At 47.9% G+C, this 24,666-nt stretch overlaps 1 protein-coding gene across 10 annotated transcripts in view; it reads left to right on the top strand.

Annotated features, from left to right (window-relative positions):
* Trio (trio Rho guanine nucleotide exchange factor) overlaps nt 1–24,666 on the top strand; it is a 282,715-nt gene that overhangs the window by 143,556 nt on the left and 114,493 nt on the right. For all 10 annotated transcript variants that reach the window (XM_057789603.1, XM_057789604.1, XM_057789612.1 and 7 more), the window contains exons 10-15: nt 2,951–3,073; nt 9,789–9,980; nt 18,618–18,787; nt 19,920–20,094; nt 22,153–22,348; nt 23,041–23,207. In XM_057789603.1, the coding sequence (XP_057645586.1) occupies nt 2,951–3,073; nt 9,789–9,980; nt 18,618–18,787; nt 19,920–20,094; nt 22,153–22,348; nt 23,041–23,207 (1,023 nt within the window). The remainder of the gene's footprint in view (nt 1–2,950; nt 3,074–9,788; nt 9,981–18,617; nt 18,788–19,919; nt 20,095–22,152; nt 22,349–23,040; nt 23,208–24,666) is intronic.

The following is a 24,666-nucleotide window of genomic DNA, read 5'->3' on the forward strand; positions in this document are numbered from 1 at the left end:
CACCCAGGCTTACTAACGATTCAGTAGCCTCGTGGGAGACTCAAACTTTAGCAGGACTCCATAGCTGTGGACTGTTTACCAAATGTGTGGGACTTGTACATCGCAAGGACAAGTTGCTTTGTGTTTGTTCGAGACACAGGGACATCAGTGTTTTTACACTTTTGTTTGAAAGGCCCGTTGCTAAAGGAAACATGGATGGTATCGTCCTGTGTGGTCCTCTCACAACAGCATTGATTTCCAAGCTATGTTTCATGAAATATTTCGTAGTCTTAAAAGATAAAAATTTAAAACGCAGTGAATTGCTCTAGCTCTCTAGACAATGTCTCTTGACATTGGAAAACCATGCCTGCCTTCAAGGCTCTGGAAGGTGACAGTAATCGGCAGGCTTGCGGCTTTCTGATGGCCCGGGGCTTTGTTGTTTTTAAGTAAAGGAATATATAGGAAATACTACAGAAATGTTGTTTTAAGTCTTCTTCCCCTTCTATCCCTCCGAGATCTTACAGGTAAGTAATAGACTGGAGCTTCGATGATACTTTTATGATTCTAAATCCTTTTCAAGTTAAATATTTCTTCTTTTTGTTTATTAAAACTATTATAAATAACTTACAACTTTACACTGAAAATAAACTAGACCCAAAGTCTGTATGTCTAAGTGAACTTCTGTCCAGCAGCTGAGGGCCTCATGGTGAACGTTACACTTATGTGGTGTTGGGCACATTCTCTGAGACAGTCATTAAGTAGAGACATATGCTCTCTAGGGTCTCTTCCACAGCCCCAGTTCTGCTGGGGGCAGGTGGGGATTGCAGTTCTGTGTGGAGAGCAGTAGCTCAGATGCGGTGGAGTATTTGCAGCCTGTGCCATCAAAAGCCTAACTAGATGGCAACAGACCAGATGCTCAGGTGTGCTGTGCAGCTGCCTTGTGGATGCTGCAGTCATTTGTGTGGACACATTTGAATTCTCAACTGCATGTGGTCATCAGTGCTCACAGGGAGGGACACAGAAGCTGAAATAAAACTATGGAAACTTCCTCCCAGCACTTAGATGTGCAGAGGAACAGGTGTCGAAGTGTGTTTCAGAGGGATAATCGGCAGAACTAGTTGATGAGTTAGACCACACTGACAGCATGCAGATGGATCCAGTGAGCAAGTGATGGTCAGGTGACTGTCAGTGTTGATGGGGGATGGGAAGGGATCAGAAATGAACCACATGACCAAGAATGAGAGTTGCGCACAGCCCTGACCTGAGCACCCCTGCCAGGCTTGCTGTCCATTCCCCAACCCCAGCCCACCTGCTCACAGCTGCTCACAATTCCCACAACCCACCTCTGTTCACGGCTGCTCACAATTCCCACTACCCACCTCTGCTCACAATTCCCACTACCCACCTCTGCTCACAATTCCCACTACCCACCTCTGCTCACAATTCCCACTACCCACCTCTGCTCACGGCTGCTCACAATTCCCACTACCCACTTCTGCTCACAGCTGCTCACAATTCCAGAGCAGTTTTTACAGGGCCTTGGAGGTTTGCTGAAGCTCACCATCTGATATATGTGGGACAGAACTTTGCTGTGCAGAAAGGCAGCTTAGTCAGGCCCTCAGATGTGGAACGATGGACACAGATTGGTCTTATACATCCACTGACTAATTTTCTAGATATCTGTCAGTTCGGTTGAGAGTTCTAGCACAAAGCCATTGTGGACCAGCAGTTAAGCCTGACTTATCCTGACATTAGTAGAGGTTCCCGAATCACTGACTTGGCTGAATCTGCCCTACTTCTTCTTCCATCCCAGATCATTTAGAGTTGTGTACTTCGGCACCTGCTGTTTGACCCTTACAAGCCCATGTGGAAATGTAATGTCCAGTGCAGTGAGGTCACTGTGCAGGTCCTCTAGGAGTGCTTAGGCCACCAAGACTCCACTCTCATGAGTGAGATCAATGCCTTTAGAAAAGGAGCTTGAGAGATTCCGTTCGACCCCTGTGCTGTGTGAGGACCCTGGAAGCCACAGTTTGTGAGGAATAGGTCCTCACTAGACGTTGGCACCTTAACCTTAAACTTTCCAGTTTCCAGAGCTATGAGTTAGACATTTCTGTCATATATGTTATCCAGCCCGAGGTATTTTGTTACAATAACCCAACAGAATTTGACAATACCAGTCACAAACATGTACAACATAGATGGCCCATTTTTAACAGCACACTAACAAACGTGTGTGATGTATTTGTAATGTTTTAGCCGAACATTTGAAAAGAGATCACTTGCTTGTTTTTCTGCCACTCCACCAGAGACTAATGAGTGTGCATTTGACATAAACACTGTTAGATGGTGTTAATGTTGTGTGATTTCTCACATTTGTGGACCAGGGATCTGCGCTGCTAAGTCCCAGCCATGAGGAACAAACACAGCTTGTACTTCGATGCCATAACACCTCACAGTTTACCCGAGGAATTATCTTCCGAGTCCAGGACTGCAGCATGGCAGTGGTGTCTTTTCTTCTGTGTTTGGAGTCTCCTAAAAACAGAGACAAACAAAACATTTTTTGTATGCATAGTTAAGCTTGAATCACCTGAGCTATGAGGCTTTGAATCATTTAAAAATGTGAACTGGTCCAGCATAGTGCCATATCTGCCCTCTCACACAAAACCCAGCGAGCTGGTAGCTCTGTCATGCCTCTGATAAGGTGAGAGTTAATTTAATCATTATATGCAATGTTCATGCATAGGACAATTTGTACTTTTAATATAAAAGCTATTTATGGTCCTGTAGAGAAGCTGAAGTAAGATATAATTGCGAAGTGAATTAAATTAGTATTCAGGCGTTTCCTCTGAACTTGCTTTGCTTCATGTTTGCTGCAGAATTTTGACAAAGGAGCGAGTCTTTCCTAGATAGGCCTAACCGGTGAGCAAGGTGGACACCGTGTTTATGGCCCATGTGACCGTTTTCTTTGCAGGTGCTAGATTGGATTGAGAACCACGGAGAAGCATTTCTGAGCAAACACACAGGCGTGGGCAAATCCCTTCACCGAGCCAGAGCGTTGCAGAAACGACACGAGGACTTCGAGGAAGTCGCGCAGGTACAGCAGTCCCCTGAACACATCCCGGTGGCTGGGTTGGAAGTCACAGTTTCAGCAAACCTGAGGCGACTTAACCTTTGCTAGGTGTGCGAGGTTGTTATGGTGGGGTTAAATTCATTTCACAATGAGGCGACCATCACCTAGGTAGAAAAGAGAGTTAACCCCCTATGAATTGTATGGTTTTAAAACAAGTTTGTCTTTGAGGATTTTTTCATCTTTATTAGGCTAGTTTGTGGCTTCACTTCCCAGTTGAGGAACAATAACTTCTGGAATTTCTGCAGTGACAGGCCTGGCATTCAGCGTGTCCGTTTCTAGTTGTGTTAACTGTGTGCTTGGGAAGCCAGCACCAGAAGCGGAGGGTGCTCAGAGCGCAGGACTTGTGGAGAGCAAATGAGGGAGGCTGTGATGCTTACAGGCAGTAGGCCACTATGATCTGAAAAGTTTGCAGAAGCATCAGACATCCTAAGAAAGTAGAGGGATGCTGGCTGCCTTCAACAGAAGTCATCTGAGCCAGGAGTGGGGCATATGCACGCTTTTAGGCAAGGAGATCTCTAAGTTTGGGACCAGGCTGATCTACATCTGAGCCAGGTTAGCCAAGGCTGCACAGAGAGACCCTGTCTCAAACAACCCACCCCCAGACAAAAGAAGCCATCTAGGTCATACAAATCCAGACTCGGACAGATTATGGCCACTGTAGAATATCACTAAATCTTACAGGCAAGGAGTGGAAAATGGCATCCGTGAAAAGGACTTTTAGAAAGACGGTGGTTTCTTCAGCAGCCACAGATGCTGGAGTCTGGAGCTGCTGTCCTGATATGATAATGCTTGAACCCTTGGATTCCGCACCTGTCTGAATTGCTGTTCCTTAGGGGAAATGAAGTGAGCACTGAGATTGGGATTTCCCAGTCAAGTACTTATCAGAAAACCGAAAGCATTGACTTAAGCGTATTAGTAGACTGAAGCCCGTGAGAACAGGCATGTTCTGCTCGCTTCCCTATAATGCTCACCTACTGCAGTGTCTCACATGTGTGCGTCTGTTCAGCAGCTACCTGCTTGAGTGAATTAACTAAGTGGGTAAAAAGTATCTAGACAAGGATGCTATCAGCAGTCAACGAAGGGATCAATAAATACATCTGTAGATTCTGTAGATTAGAGGATTACTGTCTGAGCAAAAGGTAAATCTAGGAGGTAGTCAAGAGTCAAACCAAGCTGAAGAGCCAGCCAGTTCACTTGGACACAAAGGGCAGAAATGTGTGCTGAGTATGCTGGATGGGGCCTGAGGACAGCAAGAGGCTTTATGCAGGCTTCTGGCTGTTTTTGAATGACCACAAAATGTATAAAACCAAAAAAACAAAATTCAACAATCACTTCCAAATTTATAGCTTTGGGGAGGGGTATAGAAAACCAAGTAAATTCCTCCCAAAAGAAGGGGGGGAGGATCAAAAGAAAGCAAAAGAAGTGAGAACAAAATTCATGAAAAAAATCACAAAATGTGATAGTGATTTATCCTAATGTTCCACTGTGCCTATCTGCCAAACCATCACTCTAGTCCCCTAGAGATCTTAAAGTAGCAAGTTGCCGAATGCATCTTTTCTTGGGAACTTGGTGAGTCGTGGCTTGATGAAGTAGCTTGAGCGGATTAAAAAAGGAAGCAGTGAAAGTGTATGATTCAGTTCTCTGAAAATGTGCTAAATATAGGTCTATTCTGCAGAGCAATTCCTCTGTTCCAGGAAGGAGGAACCCCGAAGGAACCTCTCAAGCTTACACAGTAGAAGCGAGCCCTAGGCCCAGCCTGACTTGTTCAGGTGTCTACCCTTGATGCCAGTGCCCTGGGCTTCAGTGTTTGGTTCAGATGCTGCTGTGGCCTCCTCAGAAAGCACAGGTCACTGTGGCGTACAGTTTTGCAGAGCCAAGCACTTCCATACCATGGTTGTGAAGCTCGTCTTTGTGTGTTGGTTGTGAGTACATCTTTGGTGTTGAGTGAGCCCGTGCTGGCTGCTGTGCACTGTGACATGCACAGCTGTAGAGCATTTTCTTGTGCTGCTTTTTGCAGTTAAAATTGCTGCTTTGCATGTGGCCGATGGAAAGGTAGGCGCTCCTTGAGCAGTGATGATCTTCTACTTTAAGTAGTTTTCTGAGTTTGTGTTTTTAAATTTAAAAAGCTGTGATTACAGCAGGTGAGTAAAGCCCAGAGAAACCTTGTTCCTGCAGCTGGTTCTGAGAGCAGCAGGGGCCTGATGCTCCCCGGGTCCCACTCTCTGAGTGCTTCAGCTCCTCCACTCTTCACCATGCAGAGTCATAGGCTGCCCCACGGCATTCTCCCCAAAACAGGTCTGTGGGTAGCTTTGTGTGTGCCACAAATACCTTGTCTTCCGGATAAAGGTCTAAGAAGTTGTCATGTACCGAAGTTCTTCCTGGATTTTCAGAGGACTGACAGGTGTCCCCACTGTGCTCATTGTTTGCTGAGGAAGCTGTGTCCAGGTGGACATATGACATGTCCGTGTTTGTAGTATGACCTGAACTTCTTCACAGATATAGCAAGCTTCCACTGGTTAATAAATTCAGCCTCTAAATAAGATGCTTTGTGTTTTAAAGTTAACCCTGGAGAAGTCAGGGCAGATTGTTTTTAATCGAGAGCTTCCCTCATTGTTGGAGTTGTTGTCAGTGGTGTACCAGCTGCCCAGCATGAGTCAAACCCTCAGACCACAGAGAAGAAAAAGAGCAGGTTCATGAGGCTGCTTTCCCCATTCACATTTCCTAAAACTCAGTGATAGACGATTCCTTTCTGACTACGCAACCACCAGCCCTGAGCAAGTTCCTTGGTCTGAGTCCCTTTTCCCTGTGAAATAGCATTAATACCCGTCTTTACCAGGTTACTGTAAGAATACATCAGGAAGGAATGGAGAAAGGGAAGAAGACGGAGGGAGGGAAAGACGGAGGGAGGTAGGGCATCCATGTCAGAACATGTTCAGAATTCCGGTTCCTTTATCTGGAACATCTAGATGCTGGAAAACACCAAGTTTTCACATGATAGCTACAAAAGTGCTTTACACTAGCTAGCTGCAATAGGACCTAACATAGGTGATGTTGCCAGTATTTATTCTCTATGTCCCTTACCTTACTGAACCCCCACCCACCCTGAGAAAATAACAGGTGTCTATGGCTAATGCTAACAGATGTGGACAGTATTTAGTGTCTTAATTAGAGTTATATTGCTGAAATAAAACACCATGACCAAAATCAACTTGGGGAGGACAGGGTTTATTTACCTTACATTTCCACGTTATAGTCCTCACTGAAGGCAGGCAGGACAGGAACTCAGGCAGGGCTAGGACCTGGAGGCAGGAGCGGATGCAAAGGTTATAGAAGGGTGCTGCTTACTGGCTTGTTCCCCATGGTGTGCCTAGCCTGGTTTCTATAGGACCCAGGACTAGCAGGCCAGAGATGGCACAACCCAAAGTGCACCTGGCCCTCCCCATCAATCATTAATTAAGAAAATGCTGTTCGGTGCTCATTTTCTATTTAGAAATGTGCATTTTCATTTATGGTAACTACAGTGTCTGCCATCATTTTGGTGAGAATTGGGCCCTCGTGACTGAGAGCGGGAGGAGGAGGAGGACCACTCATCTGCCTCTGCATTGCAGCTGCGCATGTCCCAGATGCTGACGGTTACACAATGTAGGCCTGTTTCTCAAGAAAGAGGAAATGCTCTGGACTCCATGACCTGCCCTTAGAATATGTCCTTTAATTCCCTGATGGGGATGAAAGGAACGACTCAAAGAGGGATCTCTCAGGCTGAAGAAAAGAGGCCAGTCCCTTCAACTCCCTTGATGTCTGCCAACTTTAGATCACCAGGTCTCGGGTCTTTGAACAGCCACAGCTCTCCTGACTGACTTGTCACAGGTAGATGGAAGTGAACTTGTCCCTGTCGCAGGGCTTCTTTAGGGTTTCGGGTGGCTGCTCAAACGCTAGTGCTAATGATATGGATGGTTACCATTCGGAACCAGTGACAGTCCTGTCCAGCTCAGTGCAGAAAGACTCAGGACGACTTTGTTGCTAGGAAGGCCCAGCTGGGGTTTCAGAAGCCAATGCTGATGTTCCTGTCTCCGTCCTGTCCCCTTCCTGCTGTGGTTTGTTCTGAGGAAAGCCCTTACCTTCTTTGTACAACCATCATTTTCTTGGAGTGTCAGATGACACAAATGAACGGTTGTGCTGTTTGTGTCGCTCCATACACACCTGTTCCTTCAGCATCAGTATTTCCCAGTGTCGCTGCTGACGGAGTCCTAGAAGGCTCTCAGCAGTTCGGTTATGCCTTCCTACTGGGAGCGCGGTCAGCTGAAGATTCACTTATCAAACAGGAGAGAGAAATTTCTTCAAAGCTGTGATGACAATCAGCGAGAAAGCAGGATTCCTTTTTTCAGAAGCGCATTTCCAGGGCTCTGTTTTCCCCCGGGCAGACTGAGCTGGAAACTGCACTCAGACCCCCAGCTCCCCTTGTACCTGAAGTGGCTGATGGATACGGCTTTATTGTAATTAGTCTCCTAACTTGGAGGGCACCCCTTCCTTAAACAGATCTCGATGTTGTGTATCACCCAAAAGACCGTTTGCTGGGAGTCTGGATCTTGTACTGACAAGTTTAGGAGGTGGGTTCTCTAAGAGTTGCTCCTGCAGCCTCCTGTGAGGTCTCTGAGTTAGTCAATGGCACACACTGCCTAGCTTCCTGTTTTAAGATGTGATCTCTTCCCTTCCTTATGATATTAGAGGCCAAACCAGTGGGGCCACCTGATCGTGAACTGTTGATCCCCAAAACTGTAGGCTAAATAAATCCATGTATAAAGCTAGTCCCTCTCTAGGGTTTAGTTTCCCTAATGAAGTTCAGATTCAGAAAGTAGGTGTGCCCCTAATAGTGAGTACTCCTGAGTTCAGTTACACCCAGAGGTTGGAAGTGCTTGGAAGAGTAAACTGGGAAAAGCCTAGGACTATGAGCGCTTCTGGCCCCAGGTGGAAGCTGATTTTGCAAGCCCATAGTTACGAAGCCCAGGCAGCTTCAGCAGACACAGCTGACTAAGGCCCAGAGAGAGGCCCGAAGTGTTGCTTATAGGAACAGAGATGTCTTCTGTACATGCCTCAGAAAGCTGCACCATGCCATATGTTCCCAGAAACTTGCTGGTGTCAGGGTGCAGCCTACAAAGCAGCTGCATGGATAATGACAAGCAAAGCAGCAGGAGCCAAACCTCGGGGACCGATTTTTTTTTATCATAGTCTACACACAGTGCTAGACCTGGCTAATTGGAGATTTAGTGCCTGCCCTGCTGAGCTTCGTTATGCCATGGCTGCTAACTCCTTCTGTCTGTCAATTTGCTTCTTCTAGAATGGGACTATTCTGTTCCTGCCAAGTAGGTCATCTTCTTTTGGTTTTCATATGCTGAACAGTTGAGTTACAGGAAGTTTACCTTTTGCCTCAAAGGCATCAACTGATCTGATTTGCTCTGCAAGATGCACAGGAGCCTTGGGTACCAGAAACAGAGTGCTGTGGTTTAGTATAGTGTATTGTGGCCTCCCCAGAGGTTTATGTGTTGAAATAATCCCCAGAGTGATACAGGAGAAGAGTCGAGTCAGGCTGGTGTCTTAGTATTAGATGCACCTATCAGGGCAGATCCCCCAAGACTAGATCCTAGTGGCTTTATAAAGAAAAGAGGGACCAGGAGAAACATCTGTGCATGCTTATTTCTGTAATGCCCTGCAGCACATCGGGACTGCCTCCAAGAAGCCCATCAGACGTAGCCCTTAGATCCTGTACTTCAGAATCATGGGCTACAATAAAACTTCTTATATAACTTACCTGGTCTGTGAGATTGTGTTGTTGGCAACAGAAAAGATTGAAACAGACAACTTCTCTGTCTAGTTGGAGTCTCGCTTCCCATGCTATTCCAAGCCCCCATCACCTGACTGAGCCTGCTTCTCCCTCCAGAGATGCCTTTGTCATACTTTGAGCCACCCTCCACCCTGTGCAGTGAGACCCACCTTGCTCAGCTCTCAGAGTTTGAGGAGTAGATGAATGAGCCAATGGTGTCTCAGCAGAGCCCCAGGCTGGATTTGTGGTCCTCCCCGGAGGGCAGGCTGCTCTGATTCCACTGAGGGCCTCCAGTTACTCTCATCTCCTCCTCATTGGTAATGCCGCTTTTGAGCAATTTCCAGGAACAGTTCCAGGCTGTAGGTTATCTGCGCAGGTCAGGAACCCAGCCAGAGCCACGAGCTTATCAGGAATTGAAGAGCAGTCTTTGGAGAGCACTGCACAGGTGTTTACATTTCACGTCGGCATTTCTACTCTGATCAATTTATAGCCTCTGCAGTTCACTTTTGTTTCTGAACCTGTGTACTGTGAAGCAGGGAAGAGAAAACACTGTTACTCTGTCATGAAAACGAGAGAAAAAAAGTGAAGCAGGCACTTGTGGCTGTGGGGCATTTCCTGACTCCACCTTAGCAAAAATCTAAAAGCCCTTTCTGAGTCATGAGCCTTTCTGGCCAGTGTTTAATAGTCTGCTTGGCATCAGAAAGGGCTGCCGATAGGGATGTGTGGGCCTCCTGAAGTCGTTGCTAAGTGAATGATTGGAAATGCTGCTGATAGGCTCTGTGTTGCTGGGTGTTATGGCTCCCATGCGGGCTGGCTTGCTGAATGCTCACCTTCTGTTCCTCTGGGTGTTCTCCCGTGCAGAACACATACACAAATGCAGACAAGTTGTTAGAAGCGGCGGAGCAGCTGGCGCAGACCGGGGAGTGTGACCCTGAAGAGATTTACCAGGCTGCTCATCAACTTGAAGACCGGATACAAGACTTTGTTCGGCGAGTTGAACAGCGGAAGATCCTGCTGGACATGTCCGTGTCGTTCCACACCCACGTAAAAGAGGTAACGCATCACAGGTTGACAAAATATAATCTGGCCGACGGGGTCTTTGAATCTGTTGAAAGGAATCCTGTCTTTGTCATCATGAGAGACATTGGCTGTAGCATGGCAGGTAGGTGTGAGTGCAGAGTGCACTGGGGCAGACAGGAAGAAGGCTGGACTTCTCTGGTGCTGGACAGGAATGCACATCTGCCTTTGTTGGGGTTGTCCATAAGGGGACGGGGTAAGAGGCACACTTGTGAGTCAGATGCGCGGAGACAGTGAAGCAGAATGAGATTCCTTTAGAGAGGAGCGGTGCTCTATCCATGTAACCTTATGGGGTCCTGCATACTGTAGGCACCATTGTTGGGTGACCCATCTGGGTGAAAGCCATAGTAGCCTCTGCTCTTAGCAGACGACTTTTACACACACTCTTACAAGTCATGTTACATTCTATTGAGTTTGAATATTGCCATAGTCGATGTGGTACAGTATCAGTGTTAAAGTCTGTTATTGTTTTATGTTACTCTTTGGCTCTTTTGGGGGGGCCTGCCACCCAGCTCCCAGATAAATCACATGGAGCCTTACTCTTATTAATGCCTGGTTTTAACTTGGCTTGTTTCTAGCCAGCTTTTCTTAGCTTATCCTGTCTATCTTTTGCCTCTGGGCTTTTCCCTTTCTCTTCCTCTGTATTCCTTTCATTATTTCTTACTCTGGCTTGCTGGCCCCTGACGTCCTCCTCTTTTCTTGTTCCTCCTTGATCTCTCTTGCTTTCTGATTCCTCTTTTTTTTTCCTGCTTACTCTGTCTGCCAGCCCTTCCTGTTCTTTTCTTGCCTTACTATTGGCCATTCATCTTTTTATTAAACCAATCAGATCTTTTAGATAAACACAGTAACATGGCTTCACTGAGTTAAACAAATACAACATAAGAGAATGCAACACATCTTTGCATCATTAAATAAATGTCCCACAACATAAACAAATGTAGCACACCTTAAAATAATATTCCAGAATAAAAGTCTTTGTGTGTGCCAATGGCAACATACTTATCTCAAGAGATAATGTTATTTTAAATGTGAAAAATAGATATCAAGGATACTATTTATAACATACACATTGTATACACGTATAGCATAAATAAGGATACAGATCATATGCATGTGTGTGTGTGTATATATATATATATCACTTAGTATATACAAAATTAGAGAAACTATTGTTACTTTTTGCCTCCTTCTGAAAGTAGGGTTTTGCTGTGTAACCTATACTGGCCCTGAATTCATTGTGTAATGCACGTTGACTGAATTTGCAGCAATCCTCCTGCCTCAGTCTCATGAGTACTTCGATTCTATGACAATGTTACTCCACCTGGTTTATTTTGTGTTAAGGGTTTTTGTAATAAACTCACGTTTTGTTTTACATGACTAAGTGCTCCAGAAAGGACCCTTAGAGAATTCTGTGATACACTGTGACACCTCTTGGTTCTGAGGTAGACATCAGAGTAGAAAATGAACACAGCTAGCATCTTCCTGCACTGTCAGTTACGTCACAACCAAGACAGACTTGAAAATATTGCAGTCTGTTTTCCCCAGGAAACATGTTCAGTGGATATTCTTCCAGGCTGCTTCTAGCTTGGGTGTGTGGTCACTGCACTAAGTTCCTCTCTCTGTGCTTTAGAGTATTCAGGGTTAAGTACACAAAAGCTCATGGCAATAGAAGAAGGATCTGGAAAGATAAAATCACTTGGAGAAATCTGGGAGAGGACAGTCTGGCCTGCTTTGTGTAAAAAGACATCCATGGTCAAGAGCCCATAGATCACTTTAAGGAGAAGCACCTTCAGTGTGTTTCTGGGACCGTGGACAGTTTATGCACAGCCTGGTTCTCTGTAACGTAGATGTTTTAACTTCAGAAAGGTGATGTCCCCTTCCTTTGAATCCTGTGCATCTGTAAAGTGGGTAGAGGAAGCAGTCAGCAATTATGGAGGCCCTGGAGAGTTTGTGCTTTTGCCCAGCCTAACACGGTGGTTGAAACTCAGCCCCTTCTGCAGAAGGGCCAGGACTTTTTGGTTCTGAGGTAGACACCAGAATAGACAATGAATACAGCTAGCATCTTCTCCACTCCCAGTTAAATCACAGCCAAGACAGACTTGAAATATTTGTCATCTATTTTTCTCAGGAAATGTTCAATGGATATTCTTCCAGGCTGCTTCTAGCTGGATGTGTGGTCACTGTGCTGAGTTCCGGGGTGGCCTGGTGCCGAGGAGGAGCCCCCTCCTGCTTTTGACTCGTGTCGTGTCCGTCATGTTCAGATCTTTACAGTTGGGACTGCATCCTCCCTCCTGCTGAGGGGGTTTTGTTTATTCCTCCTTCTCCAGGGCTCCAACCCTCCCATGCGGTATCAGCTGATCTATGGCACTCTCCTCCCAGGCTGGGTCTTCCTGCCGCCCCTGCACTGACCATGTCGCTTTAGGATTCTGTGTTCTTACGTTATCTGATTTGTGTTAGTTACTGTTTTTACTACAATTTCACATCAAAACAGAGAGGAATAGGGTCAAAGTCAATAAGGTAAGACACAGTCCCCCATGACCACACAGGGTACTGCTGCTCCACGGGGGCCAAGGTGACTGCTAGCTCGTTCAGGTGTCCGGGGAGGCCCCTCCCAGAAGACAGCTGGTGGCTAGCTCTCTGAACATCGGCCTAAGGTTTTGGCCCAAGACTTCCAGATTATGAAATGCCCCCCAAATCCACTGTGATACGTGAGGAGGTGATGCCTCAGTGGTGATCACAGCTGCTCCGCCACACTTCAGACATTGGTCTCGCTTGATAGGTTGAAGTCTGGTTCCTTCATGTTCCCACTACAGAACCTCTTCCAAGACTGAGATACATCATACAGGTTTGTGAAATAATAGCATCAGTTAGGTTCAGTGCCTTGAATGATATTTTTATTTTTGGATCCATTAAAAAACATTACTACTTTTACCCATTTCTACTTATTCAGCTTCTCTCTCAGAATTATTTTGTGGCTTAATTACTTTTATTTACCTTTGGCATTCATAGGTGAATTGAGGCAACTAGGTGGCAAACGTCAAGCTTGCTGCCAGTTTGTTTCTGGGGCCGATGCAGTGACCCTCACTGGCTTCTCAGAATCCCTGGTGGCCAGGAAGGATCACTCCCCCCTGAACCAGGCTGCTGCCGTCCTGGGTGGGTTAAGCAAAGAAACCTGGCTGGGCTTCTGCAAAAATGTTGCTGAATTGGACACATTGTTGTTTTTGAGCAGTGCCTGGGAAAAGAGAACTTGTCATTTTATTCAGAAGTCAGAATTAATGGCTCACCACCCACCTGGAGACTTCTTTGTCTGAGAGTGCCCGTCTGACTTCATTTTCATTCCTAGCAAACGAACAGGTCAACTTCCTTTTTCATGCTTGCTGGAGTCAGGCCTCCGCTCTCCCAAGGAAGCAACAGGGAGGAGGAGCACAGTGCACTTGGGGAAAGGCAAGTCCCAGGCTCCTTGGTGTGCAGCCGAGCTCTCTGAGCTGCCTCCCTCACCCCTGCCAAGTCTACTCAGGAGCCATGGGACTGCACCCAGTGCTTATTCTTGCAGCCATTGCTAACACCCAGAGCTCTTTCCTCCCCTGTGCAGCTGGAGAACCTGTCCGGCGTCTGGTGGTCAGTGCTTTTAAACCAGCTGTCCTGTAGCAGTCTCCCAATCAGTGGTTCTGGTAAAAAGCCTGTTCAAAGCCTCACTTCTTTCCCTATGGCTCTCCCACAGAGGTCTTGCTTTATTTCTGTGGAAACATTATGTAGGCCACACCCTATCACATGGTAGCTGTTTATTTATATTCAACCTCACCACACATGCTTGTGTGTGTAGATAGCTACATGCATGTTTGTTGCAATTTCATCATATGTAGACTAATGTTAACTACCACAGCACCCAAACTGCAGTTACACAAATCATTCTACCAGAATATGGTTTTTATTTTATTTTTGAGACAATGTTTCTCTCTAGTTTTTAGAGCCTGTCCTGGAACTAGCTCTTATAGAACATGCTGGCCCCGAACTCACAGAGATCATCCAGGCTCTGCCTCCCAAGTGATGGGATTAAAGGCATGTGTCACTACCACCTGGCCCAGAGTAGGCTCTTGTGTCTGAATGCATATTGCTTCCGGTTCCTGCAGGAGTTGGAGACCTGACTACCCGGGACTTTCTGGCTTTCCTTCCTCCTTATGGCTGTCTCCAGCCTCAGCAAGAACCAGCATCTCACATCCCTGTTATTTTGGGTGTTTCAGAAATGCCAGATGAATGGAGTCATGAGTGTTTTTGTGCTCAGCTTTCCTACCTAATTAATCCTGGAGGCACTTGCGCTTTCATACACACACCAACCCCTCTTTCCCCTTCAAGGTAATTGGAGTCCCTGATGATCACATGGTTTCTTAGCTATGTCAGTCACGTTTCATCTCTTGTCCCTGGCTGGTCATTCTCGCCGTGTAGCCTCTTGCCACCTGTCTCCAGGTGTGCACACTTGGGACTGGAGTGCCCATTTGTCACTCCTCTCACAGTGCGGCTGCCGTGCAGAAGCCTCTGAGTCTCTTTCCTCCTAGTTCTAGTAGTGCCGACACTTGGGAGGGGTGGTGTTTCCTGATGCTGACCTTGGTGTTCTCTGGTCTACCTCTACCCCATACGTCCTTTATTACGTTCTCTCAGCGTACTCGGGCATCATTTCTCTACCACACAAGAATAGGAGGTGTTTCTCAGTCCCTACAGCTCAGGCTGGGCAGCAGCTCCGCTCATGGAAGTGCCTGCTGCTCCAGCATGAGAAGCCCACGTCAGATCCCCAGCGCTCTAGTCAAAAGCCCAAGGACATGGGCAGAGATAGGCATGGTCGCTGGGGCTAGCTGGCTACCAGCATGGCTCTAGGCAATAGAGAAACCCTGCTCCAGGTGAGTAAGGTAGACAGTGGTGGGACAGGACGGCCACACACACCGTGACATGCTTGCCCACACACAGTACACACAGAAGAAAAATACACTACAATGCCTACACGGCACCAAGCATGTGTACTCAACATACAGTCAGGCATGTGTGCCAACATGCAGTCGGCATGTGTCAGCACACAGTCAGACGTGTGCACAGCATACAGTTGGTCATTTCTGGGAGAGGAGCTTTCTGTTGGTGGTGGGAGCAGTTCCCTTTCAGCCTGTTCCTTGTGCCTGAGCTGGAATCACGTGTCGTCTGCATAGTGGTTGCCCTCCTGCATTCGCACCTGCGTGTTGCCACTGAGAGCATTCACTTCTCTCTGAACTCGCAGTAGCAGCGGCTCTAGGGAGCTGTGAGTGTGACACTTGAGACTGCGCTACAGTTGGCACAGCTCCCCTGGACCTCAGCAGGGAGACGGGGTCTCAATGCAGCAGCCTCTGCCTACAGAGCTCTGCAGTAAATTGAGTACTTCCGCCTCGATGCTGCCTGTCTCTCACACTGGCTTTGCAGGTCAGCGAGGTTACCCCAGTTCACAGCTAGGACTGCAGGTAAAGAACACAAGGACTTTGTCAAGGATAAGGCCTCTCAGCAGGTGTGTGCTATGCCTTCTATACCAGCTCCATATTGACACTGACCACAGCCTGTGCGACCTCCCGGGAGTGCAGAGATTGCTTCTGTGGCTCTCACCAAGTCTCAGGACTCCTTTAGCCACCTAGAACCCAGTCCTTTTCCACAACCTTCAGCTCCTCAGAACTTCTCTCCCCAGATGATGAAGAAAGGACCTCTGTTCTTGAGGTGAGCTAGTTCAGCATTCTCCTAGAGGAGTGTAGTGCCCAAGGGTAAAGAGCTGAGGTGTAGGGGTTGTTCCTGCTGCCAGAGATGGGACGGGGTCCTCCCATGTTTCTGTCTCAGAGCCTTTCTTCACGTTACTTCATTTCGCAAGACCATCTTTCCCTTCTCAACTTGGTTGGTGGCCATGCTGCTGTCTGGATACATACAGCCCAGTTGTGGGCAGAGTCTTCTCCAGAACTTCTATGGAAGCCTGCAAACAAACACAGCTCCAGGACATCTCAGTGCTAGCCTGAAGGCCCAGCCTTGTTTCTTATGGCCTCTAGGGGGCAATGTGGTCTACACCTGTGTCCTGACAAGTCCATGGTTCTTAAAAAATAGTACCCAGTAGCAGTGAACGTGCAGAGACCACACCCCCTCTGACTGCTGGATAAAGACCCTGGTCCACAGTGAACGTGCAGAGACCACACCCTCTCTGACTGCTGGATAAAGATGTATTTTTTTTACTATAGATTATCAGTTTACACAGAAGTGCATTTTCTTTTCATCCTTGGAAAACTTGGACTTAAGGTTTTCACAGACTTCCTAGAGACTAAAATTTCTTTGTTCAGAGGCACTTTATTTTTGAGCTTTTAAAATGATGTAATACACGGTAGCTAGACTTTGCTCATCCCAGGTTGCAGTAGGCTGCACATCAGTCCACCCCCAGTTGGCATCTCGAAGGACCAGGAAGAGTATTTCCTAAAGAATTCTGAGGGGCAAAGACCTTTCAGGCATTTGACATCAGGCTTTTTATATATAGCATGGTCCACTACCTCCCTGTTTCCTTTTCATCTGCGCCATCCCGGGATCACTTCCTGCCGTCCGTCTGCTGTGCAGCGCTATCTCTGTGACCTCACTGGCAGGCCGGGGTGGGGGAGCACAGTCGTCCAGGAAGTGGAGGGGGAAGTGCCTGTGTGTAGCTCTGCCAGGTGAAAGGCCAAAACTTGACCCCTAAGTATTCCTGACACTTCCCCCTAGAATTCAGAGGAAGCAATTTCTATGGAATCCAGCAGGTTTTTCTTACAGCCTTTCCTTGTACTATAGTAGCGAATGCTGTTGTAGGGGTAAAGGGATTTAAGTGTTAAGTTTACTAGACCAAGGGACTAATTTTGGATAACAGAGAATATATTGGAAAAGATAGTTTTAAAAATAATACCTCTCAAAGATAGAAAACTTATGAATTTTCTTATTATGAGGTCTTTCTTAGAAGAAAGCCAGCAACAGTGACTAACATTTACTGACTGTTCTCTCTGGACATATAGTCTCATCCGGTCTGCCACACTGCCCTGTGTAGGCATTCACTTCAGGTCCACTTCTATAGGAGAAACTGGGTCATAGACCCACATGAGAAAATACGGATGTTTCTGCCCCAGAGTTTCACTGGGTTCTGATCTCAGACAGGCTGTCCTCACAGACTGCAACAATCAACTGCTGTAGAAACACTGGTTCCTGTCCCTGGGGTTGCATGCAGGTCCGCCTGTGGGCTACACGTCAGGACAACTCCAAGCCCTTTATCAATGAATAGAGATTGTTTAAATCTTTTGTAACTCAGTAGGTACCTTTGGTGGCATTTGTCATGTCCCCACCCACATAGGCACCCCACACCCTCCTCATCCCACAAGTGGAATTCTAGGGTGAATGGGAGAGAGCTAGCAACCCCTCCCAGGGGTGAACCAGGTTCTCCAGGCTCATACAACATAGTGCACAGGAAAGATACTGACCAGTGTAAAGGAGAGGGCTTGCCAGCCTGCTGGGCTGGTCCATTCATTTATGCACTAACATTGCTAGGGCAACTTCAGCAGAGCCATGAGCTCAAGCACAAGACACTGCTGAGATTTTAGGACACATGGAGTCAGTGGTTCTTCCCCATTGCTTTTCAGCAGAGTCAGTGCAGATGGAAAGAGACACATCTTTATAAGTATCCATCTTGGGAGGGCAAGGGCTGTAGTAGCCACGTGACCAAGTGGGTTTGTCATTGGAAGCAAGTGGATGAGTTGTGTGTGTGTGTGAGGCAGAGTGTCCCCTGCCTCCTGCCTTGTGGAAGGCAGATTGCTAGCTTAAGGAGAAGTCCACTGACTTGATCATTAAGTGAAGTATTTTGACTGTTCAGTAAAATAGTGCAATCTATTTTCCTAAGCGGTTGGTTATTGCTTATAGCAGCATATGCGCTGTTTCTTTGAGAAAGTCCTGTCTATTTCATTCATTTGAATCCATTTAAATGACACAAGATGAGGAAGTAGCACAGAATTCAGGTTCTAATTCCCACTTGGGAGAAAGCAAGACCTGTTGACAAACTGTCTTCCCATAGTAGGATGACCACGCTGTGTGACAGATACTGGCCCTGGGTTCCTGAACTGGGTGTGGTCGTCTCAGGAGCACACATCTCCACCCACAGTTGTGGATGATACTGTCACTTCCATGTACTCTCCTGTGCCTGAGTGGTGGTTTAGTAATGGACTGGAGACTGCAGCAGGAGGAGTGTCTAAGAGTGCCTCTGTGCCCAGCAGAGGTTCCTGTTTGAGAGACTCGGTGTTTCCTTTCCACTGAACGCCAGATTGAGCCTCTGCAAAAGGGGAGAGTGGCTTCTCTTCCCTTTCCTTTTTCTCCTTTGTGACAGCCTCTTCCGCTTCGCTGCCTGTTTATTTTTGCTCCATGCTGCAGTGACATGTTGCTCTTTTTGTGCATGTGTCCCACTTGCTGCCAGACCCTCGGGGACACTCCTTCCTCTCCTTCCTCTCCTTCCTCCACCTCCTTCCTTCCCTCTCTCCGGGAGCAGTCTGCCATGGGCATCGTCCCGATGTGAGAGTCCCCGTCCCTACAGCACTCACTCACCGTGCCCTCTCTGGTCTGCAGCTGTGGACATGGCTGGAGGAACTACAGAAGGAGCTGCTGGACGATGTGTACGCCGAGTCGGTGGAGGCCGTCCAGGACCTCATCAAGCGCTTTGGCCAGCAGCAGCAGACCACGCTGCAGGTGACAGTCAACGTGATCAAGGAAGGGGAGGACCTCATCCAGCAACTAAGGTGGGCCTCACTCCTACCCCTCACCCCACCCCAATCCTACCTCTGCCTGGCCCCACACAGATCCCAAGATGCACAGTGGGTTCCTGATTTTATCATTCTTAGAAAAGTTCCAACAAGCTCTCCAGAAGGCCAGGGACAGTTTTCTTCTCATCCCATTCTCAACCCCCTCAGTTGAAAAACTGTGTTAACTGTTCACCTTAACACTAGCCGGGCGGTGGTGGCGCACGCCTTTAATCCCAGCACTCGGGAGGCAGAGGCAGGCGGATCTCTGTGAGTTCGAGGCCAGCCTGGTCTAGAAGAGCTAGTTCCAGGACAGGAACCAAAAAGCTACGGAGAAACCCTGTCTCGAAAATTTAAAAAAAAAAAACAAAACACTGTCTCTAACAGCCATCAGAATTTAACTTTCGTTACTGTGTTATCATTGCCCCTTACTGAAATTTCCTTACAAATGGATGCATTTGACGCTCTTAAGACCACGTCCTCTAGCCCCAAGGGACCTGCCTGTCTAGAGTGTGGCAGCATGCCCGTCTTTCAGCTCAAGGCCAGGTGGCCTGGAAGGTGTCAGGACAGCACCCCCTTCCCCCAGTGCCCACTGGGCAGGAGGCAGGGCCAGTTTGACTTTGTTTCCTCTGGAGGCAGATTTCAAAATTCCTTTGAGTGAGGGACCCTTAAGGGTAGCCCCCTGCCCCTAACTCACACGTCATTCGGGACAGTTGGTGGAGTCACTAACTAAACAGCCTCATATGATCCTTAGTAAGGATTTTATTGAGTACATTAGAGGTTTACCTTTCAGGAGGATTGCCACTACAGAACCAGATGCCCTCCATTCTCGCTACGTAGAACTCCTAGTGTGGTGTTCCGTAATAGTGGACGTCTCGTAAGAGGACCATAAAGGGCACAGCTGTGTCCCTGCAGCCGCAGGCTTAGCAGAGCAGGCTGCTCAGAGGAAGGGGGCTGCTGGTGTTTTGCTAGGGGACAGTGCCTTCCTTTTTCTGAGACAAAGTCCGGCTTCCTGCCGGCCTTCTTCCCCTGAAGATTTGCGTTGCCGGATCTGGTGTCTAACAATGTGAGACTTTCTCATTTAATTCCTGTTTGTCTCACTGATGTCCCGTCTGCTTCTCCACTCATACAGGGACTCTGCCATCTCCAGTAACAAGACCCCACACAACAGCTCCATCAACCACATCGAGACGGTGCTGCAGCAGCTGGACGAGGCTCAGTCCCAGATGGAGGAGCTCTTCCAGGAACGCAAGATCAAACTGGAGCTCTTCCTGCAGCTGCGGATATTCGAGAGGGATGCCATCGATGTGAGTGATCAGCCCCGGCCTGCAGCCCTGCCCCCGGCTCCTGTCCTGTGTCCTCCCCATTACTTGAGCAGAAGGAAGGTCCCAAAGCACTGAAGCTCCTGTGGCCACTGGGGAGGCGGGGGTGGTCAGCTCGGCACTCTGGGGTGAGGACTGCACAGGGGTACAGAAAGATGAAGAGGACGGCACAGGTGGCAGCAGCAGAGCGTACTCCGAGGTGGAGGGAGTGCCATGCCTCCCCTGGGGCAGATCAGCCCCAGTCAAACAGGGCAGGACTACACCACAATCCCCTCTCCTAGAGAGAGCGGCCTGTGGAGCCTCCTCTTCCCACCTGCCTGCCCTTCACACATCCCTCTGTCTTCCGTTTTCTCTCTTAGTAAAGGGACTGATAGTAAGACTAGAACTCGCCTCCCCCCATGAAAGGGCCCTTTGGTTTTCCATAATTTCTAACCTAGAATGGATTTTCCTATTTGATATGTGCAGAGAAGAAAGAAATATGTACTTCTTTTACCTTTATTCATTGAGAAGGGGGCAGCTCTGATCAGCAGAGAAAAGGTCTCATGCTTGAGGTAGTGGGGCCAAGTCTGAGTGAACGAGACTGAACTGTGAGAAACTGTCAGAAGAACCAAAGCTACTTCATAACCCATGTGAGCCCTGTGTCCTGGTGCCTGGCTGCTTACACAGCTGGTGGTCAGAACTGGCACAAGCACTCTCTAGACCACTCAGGTCTAGCCTGTGACTGCAGGGCTCTCAAAGCGCATTATTGTGCTTCTCACTGCCTCCCTTGTGTTAGCACTCATTTGTACTGCTTGTGGGGTACTCACCTGCCCGGTCCCTGAGCTGCCTCGGAGGCTTGGGACTTGGTGCAGAGGAGGCCAGAAAGGCCTGCACAGACTGTATGTGTTCTCTCAGCTGCAGGGAGATCCTCTATGGGCTGCTCCCTTTGGCCTGTCCTTCAGCCTCACCTTGCGGGGCATCTCCGGAGGTGGCACAAGGTCTTCCTGCAGACACCTTCAGCTGGCTACCTGTTCAAACTTCATAAAAGTAGCTTTGTCTTAGTTAATAACAAGAGCTGCTTCAGACCCCCACTAATCACAGTGACTGGTAGCCTGCTCGCTGCTCTCCATGTCTTGGCCCTCGGATCCTTGTTGAGACACACAGAGAAGGCATGCTAGACTCTCCCCTGCGGGGACCCAACTGGCTTTGGCCTGTCTGGGGCTTGGGGTGGCAGCAAACAGGACAGGTCTGTTTTCTTCTGACTCCAAGTGACTTTCTCTTCTGAAACTTAGCAGGCTGTTGAATGCTTTCAGTTGCAAGATAGACCAGCCATAAGCATAAGTTTGAAGACCCTCTTCTAGAGCCTTCTGCTAGTTGAAAGTACTTCCTACTTTATTTGTATTGATGTAATTTACCCTTTATCAAAACCTATCAGGAAGCACAAACACGCACTTTCCCTGGGTGGAAACTACAGAGCAAGTGTCGTAGGTCACACTCCTATGCCAGGCAGCAGGTTACAGGAGCCGTCGGTTTCGTGCACTGCGGCAGCGTGTCCCGCTCTCTGACAACTGTGGGGCAGCTGAGACGCAGTTCAGTGGGGGCTGGTCGTATAATCCCCTCTCAGCCTTTGCCATGGTAGCTCACCAAGCCTTAATGATGGTGCCTGAGACCGCTATTGTGTCAGAATTATAAAAAGGAATTTTCTGTTTTCTTCATCTCGTAGGTAGATGTATTTATACGTGTTTCACCCCAGAGTACTGAGATAGTTGCTTTCTCCTTTCAGAGGCTGCTGATGTGATTAGTGGCAGAACACCTGCCTACTGCACACCAAGCCCTGGGTCCTTTTCCCAATAACAGTTATCTGATGAGGGTAGGAGCCCTCCCAACTCTGCGGCCATTTGTTTCTTTAAAAGTTTTAAGCTGGTTTTATTGAAGCCCGATCTCTGTCCCACAAAACCAAACACGTGTGGCTTCCGTGCCCTCTTTGGACACTGGCTCAGACACAGTGAGGTGTGGCGGCGTGTGTCGTAAGCCCTGATTTGCATAGATGCTCCTCTCTCTCAGATCATCTCCGACCTCGAGTCTTGGAATGATGAGCTTTCCCAGCAAATGAATGACTTTGATACGGAGGACCTGACCATCGCCGAGCAGCGCCTGCAGCACCACGCAGACAAAGCCCTGACAATGAATAATTTGACTTTCGACGTTATCCACCAAGGACAGGATCTTCTGCAGTATGTCAATGAAGTCCAGGCCTCTGGTAAGAAAGGTCCTCCATCCTGTGCCGGCTGTGGGTTCTTCCCAGCACCGCAGCACTGGGATGACTAAATGCTGAGCCATCACCTGCTAAGACCAGTTCTTTTAAAGGAAGTGTTTGCATTTAATTTTACACAGTACAGTCACAGTTAGCTTTATGCTTAGGAAACTTACCCTTAAATGTTTCAAGAATTGTTTTAAGTAATAAGACCCTTAATGGTGCAGAGTGGTTGGCTGTCTGGGAGTGCAATGTAAAACCCAAGGTGGTGTTTTCACATTCCCTATTTTTAGCTTCTGTGTCCAGCAGATGTCACTGCAGCCCCAGTATGTGACTGTTGCATGGGAAGCTTACACAGCAGCATCCTGCATGCATTGCTTGCTTTACACATAGCCACTTAAATACTTCTTGAAGAGTGCACCACCCACTCCCTTCTATCAGCTGCTACTCTGTCGCTGAGTCCCTGTGGTAGGAGGTACAGTTGGTTGGCTCAGCTATACGCCTCCTCACACCCTAGTGCGCTGGATGTCTGTATGAATGCATCACTGCTGCCCCGGGCCTCTCTGAACCTGCTGGCTAGTACAGTTGGTGCCCAGTGGATAAGCAGTTCCCACACCACATGGGTAGTGCCCTGCTAGGTGAGAGGAGAAGGTGGCAGGTGTGAGCTGGCTTCTAGGGTCTCCCACCACTGTTGACAGGTGTGGAGCTGCTTTGCGACAGAGATGTGGACATGGCCACCCGGGTCCAGGACCTCCTGGAATTTCTTCATGAAAAGCAACAAGAGTTGGATTTAGCCGCCGAGCAACACAGGAAACATTTGGAACAGTGTGTGCAACTGCGCCACCTGCAGGCAGAAGTGAAGCAGGTGCGTGACACTGAGGCATGATGGGAATTCTGGCATGTCAGCTTCAGGAAGGATTTCCATGTAGTTGTCCTGATATGTAAAGTTAGACATGCCCCAAGACAGGATCTTATGGTAAAAGTGGAATCCATAGCCTACCCGGATGGCTGGCCGAATAGTGGAAGAGCACCCAACTCAGTAGCCACAGCCCGTGAAGAGGTCATCCTTGCATCTGTTTTGCTTATCTGGTGGTCTCTTGCTTAAAGCATTTCCTTAGCCTAGGGAGTAATGTGCAAGATTTCTTCACTAAGCTTTTGTTAATCTGGACACAGCCATAGACTGTAAAGTTGAGGGGGGGGGTCTCTTGATTTATCTGCATATTAAGTATAATACCGCATATGGTGTTGGGGCTAAAGCAAGGATGGATTAAACACCAGCAGGAATCATATGTAGATATTGCACTTGAACCCATGGTGAGGGATACATTGGAGTTCTCCAGTGAAGGGACTTGATGGAGAAGTGGGGCTGTTATATTCTGTCCGTGCCATAGAAACCTTTGTTGGCCTTGTTGAAGGAAGTGCTGGAGCCTCAGGCACAGCCTGCTGTGGTGCATACATGGGTCATATTCACAGGAGAGCTCATGCTCCTGCACCAGATGTGATCAGGGGACGCCTGTTGTTTCCTTGCGTCCTGTTGTCATTAATGCCATCAGTATAAACAGTAGAAGGAAATGAAGCATTGTAACCTGCAAATGTTTCTTTTTTGCCTCAAGAAAAACCACTTGTTCAAGAGATGAAGTAATTATGCTCTTTGCAGGCTGCCTTTGCTTAGACTGCAGAGGTGGCTTTAAAAGGCCGTTTTACCCACACAATGAGTCTGCAGTGTTGTTGACCTGTTCAGTGTCCATGTGCTATAACGGGCTCAGATTTTGCTGATGTGTAGTGTCTTAGGATTATCATTGCTGTGATGAGACACCATGACCAAAAGCAACTTGTGGAGGGCAGGGTTCATTTCAGTCACAGTTCCGTACAACAGTTCGTCATCAAAAGCAGTGCGAGCAGGAGCTGATACAGAAACCATGGAGGGGTGCTGCTTACTGGCTTGCTCCTCATGACTTGCTCAACCTGATTTCTTATAGAACCCAGGACCAGAACCACAAGGATGGCACCACCTATAATGGGCTGGGGACTGGGCCCTCCCCCATCAATCACTAATTAAGAAAATGCTTTACAAGCTTGCCTGTGCTCCTATAGACTTTCTTAATTGAGGGTCCGTCATCTCTGGTGACTCTAGCTTGTGGCAGTTGACATAAAACTATGTAGCACAGGGAGTCAGATAACAGTCGCATCTCCAGTCATTACCTCAGCGTTCGCAGGCATCAGGAACCTGAAGACATAAGCAGCACGGGTGTCAGAAGAAGCGGTTTTCAAAACTGACCCAGAGACTTCTGTTCCAAATCACAGGCCAGGCTGGGTGTCTTGAA

This window comes from Chionomys nivalis, chromosome 15, assembly GCF_950005125.1.
Source record: "Chionomys nivalis chromosome 15, mChiNiv1.1, whole genome shotgun sequence".
In the NCBI taxonomy this organism is placed as follows: Eukaryota; Metazoa; Chordata; class Mammalia; order Rodentia; family Cricetidae; genus Chionomys; species Chionomys nivalis.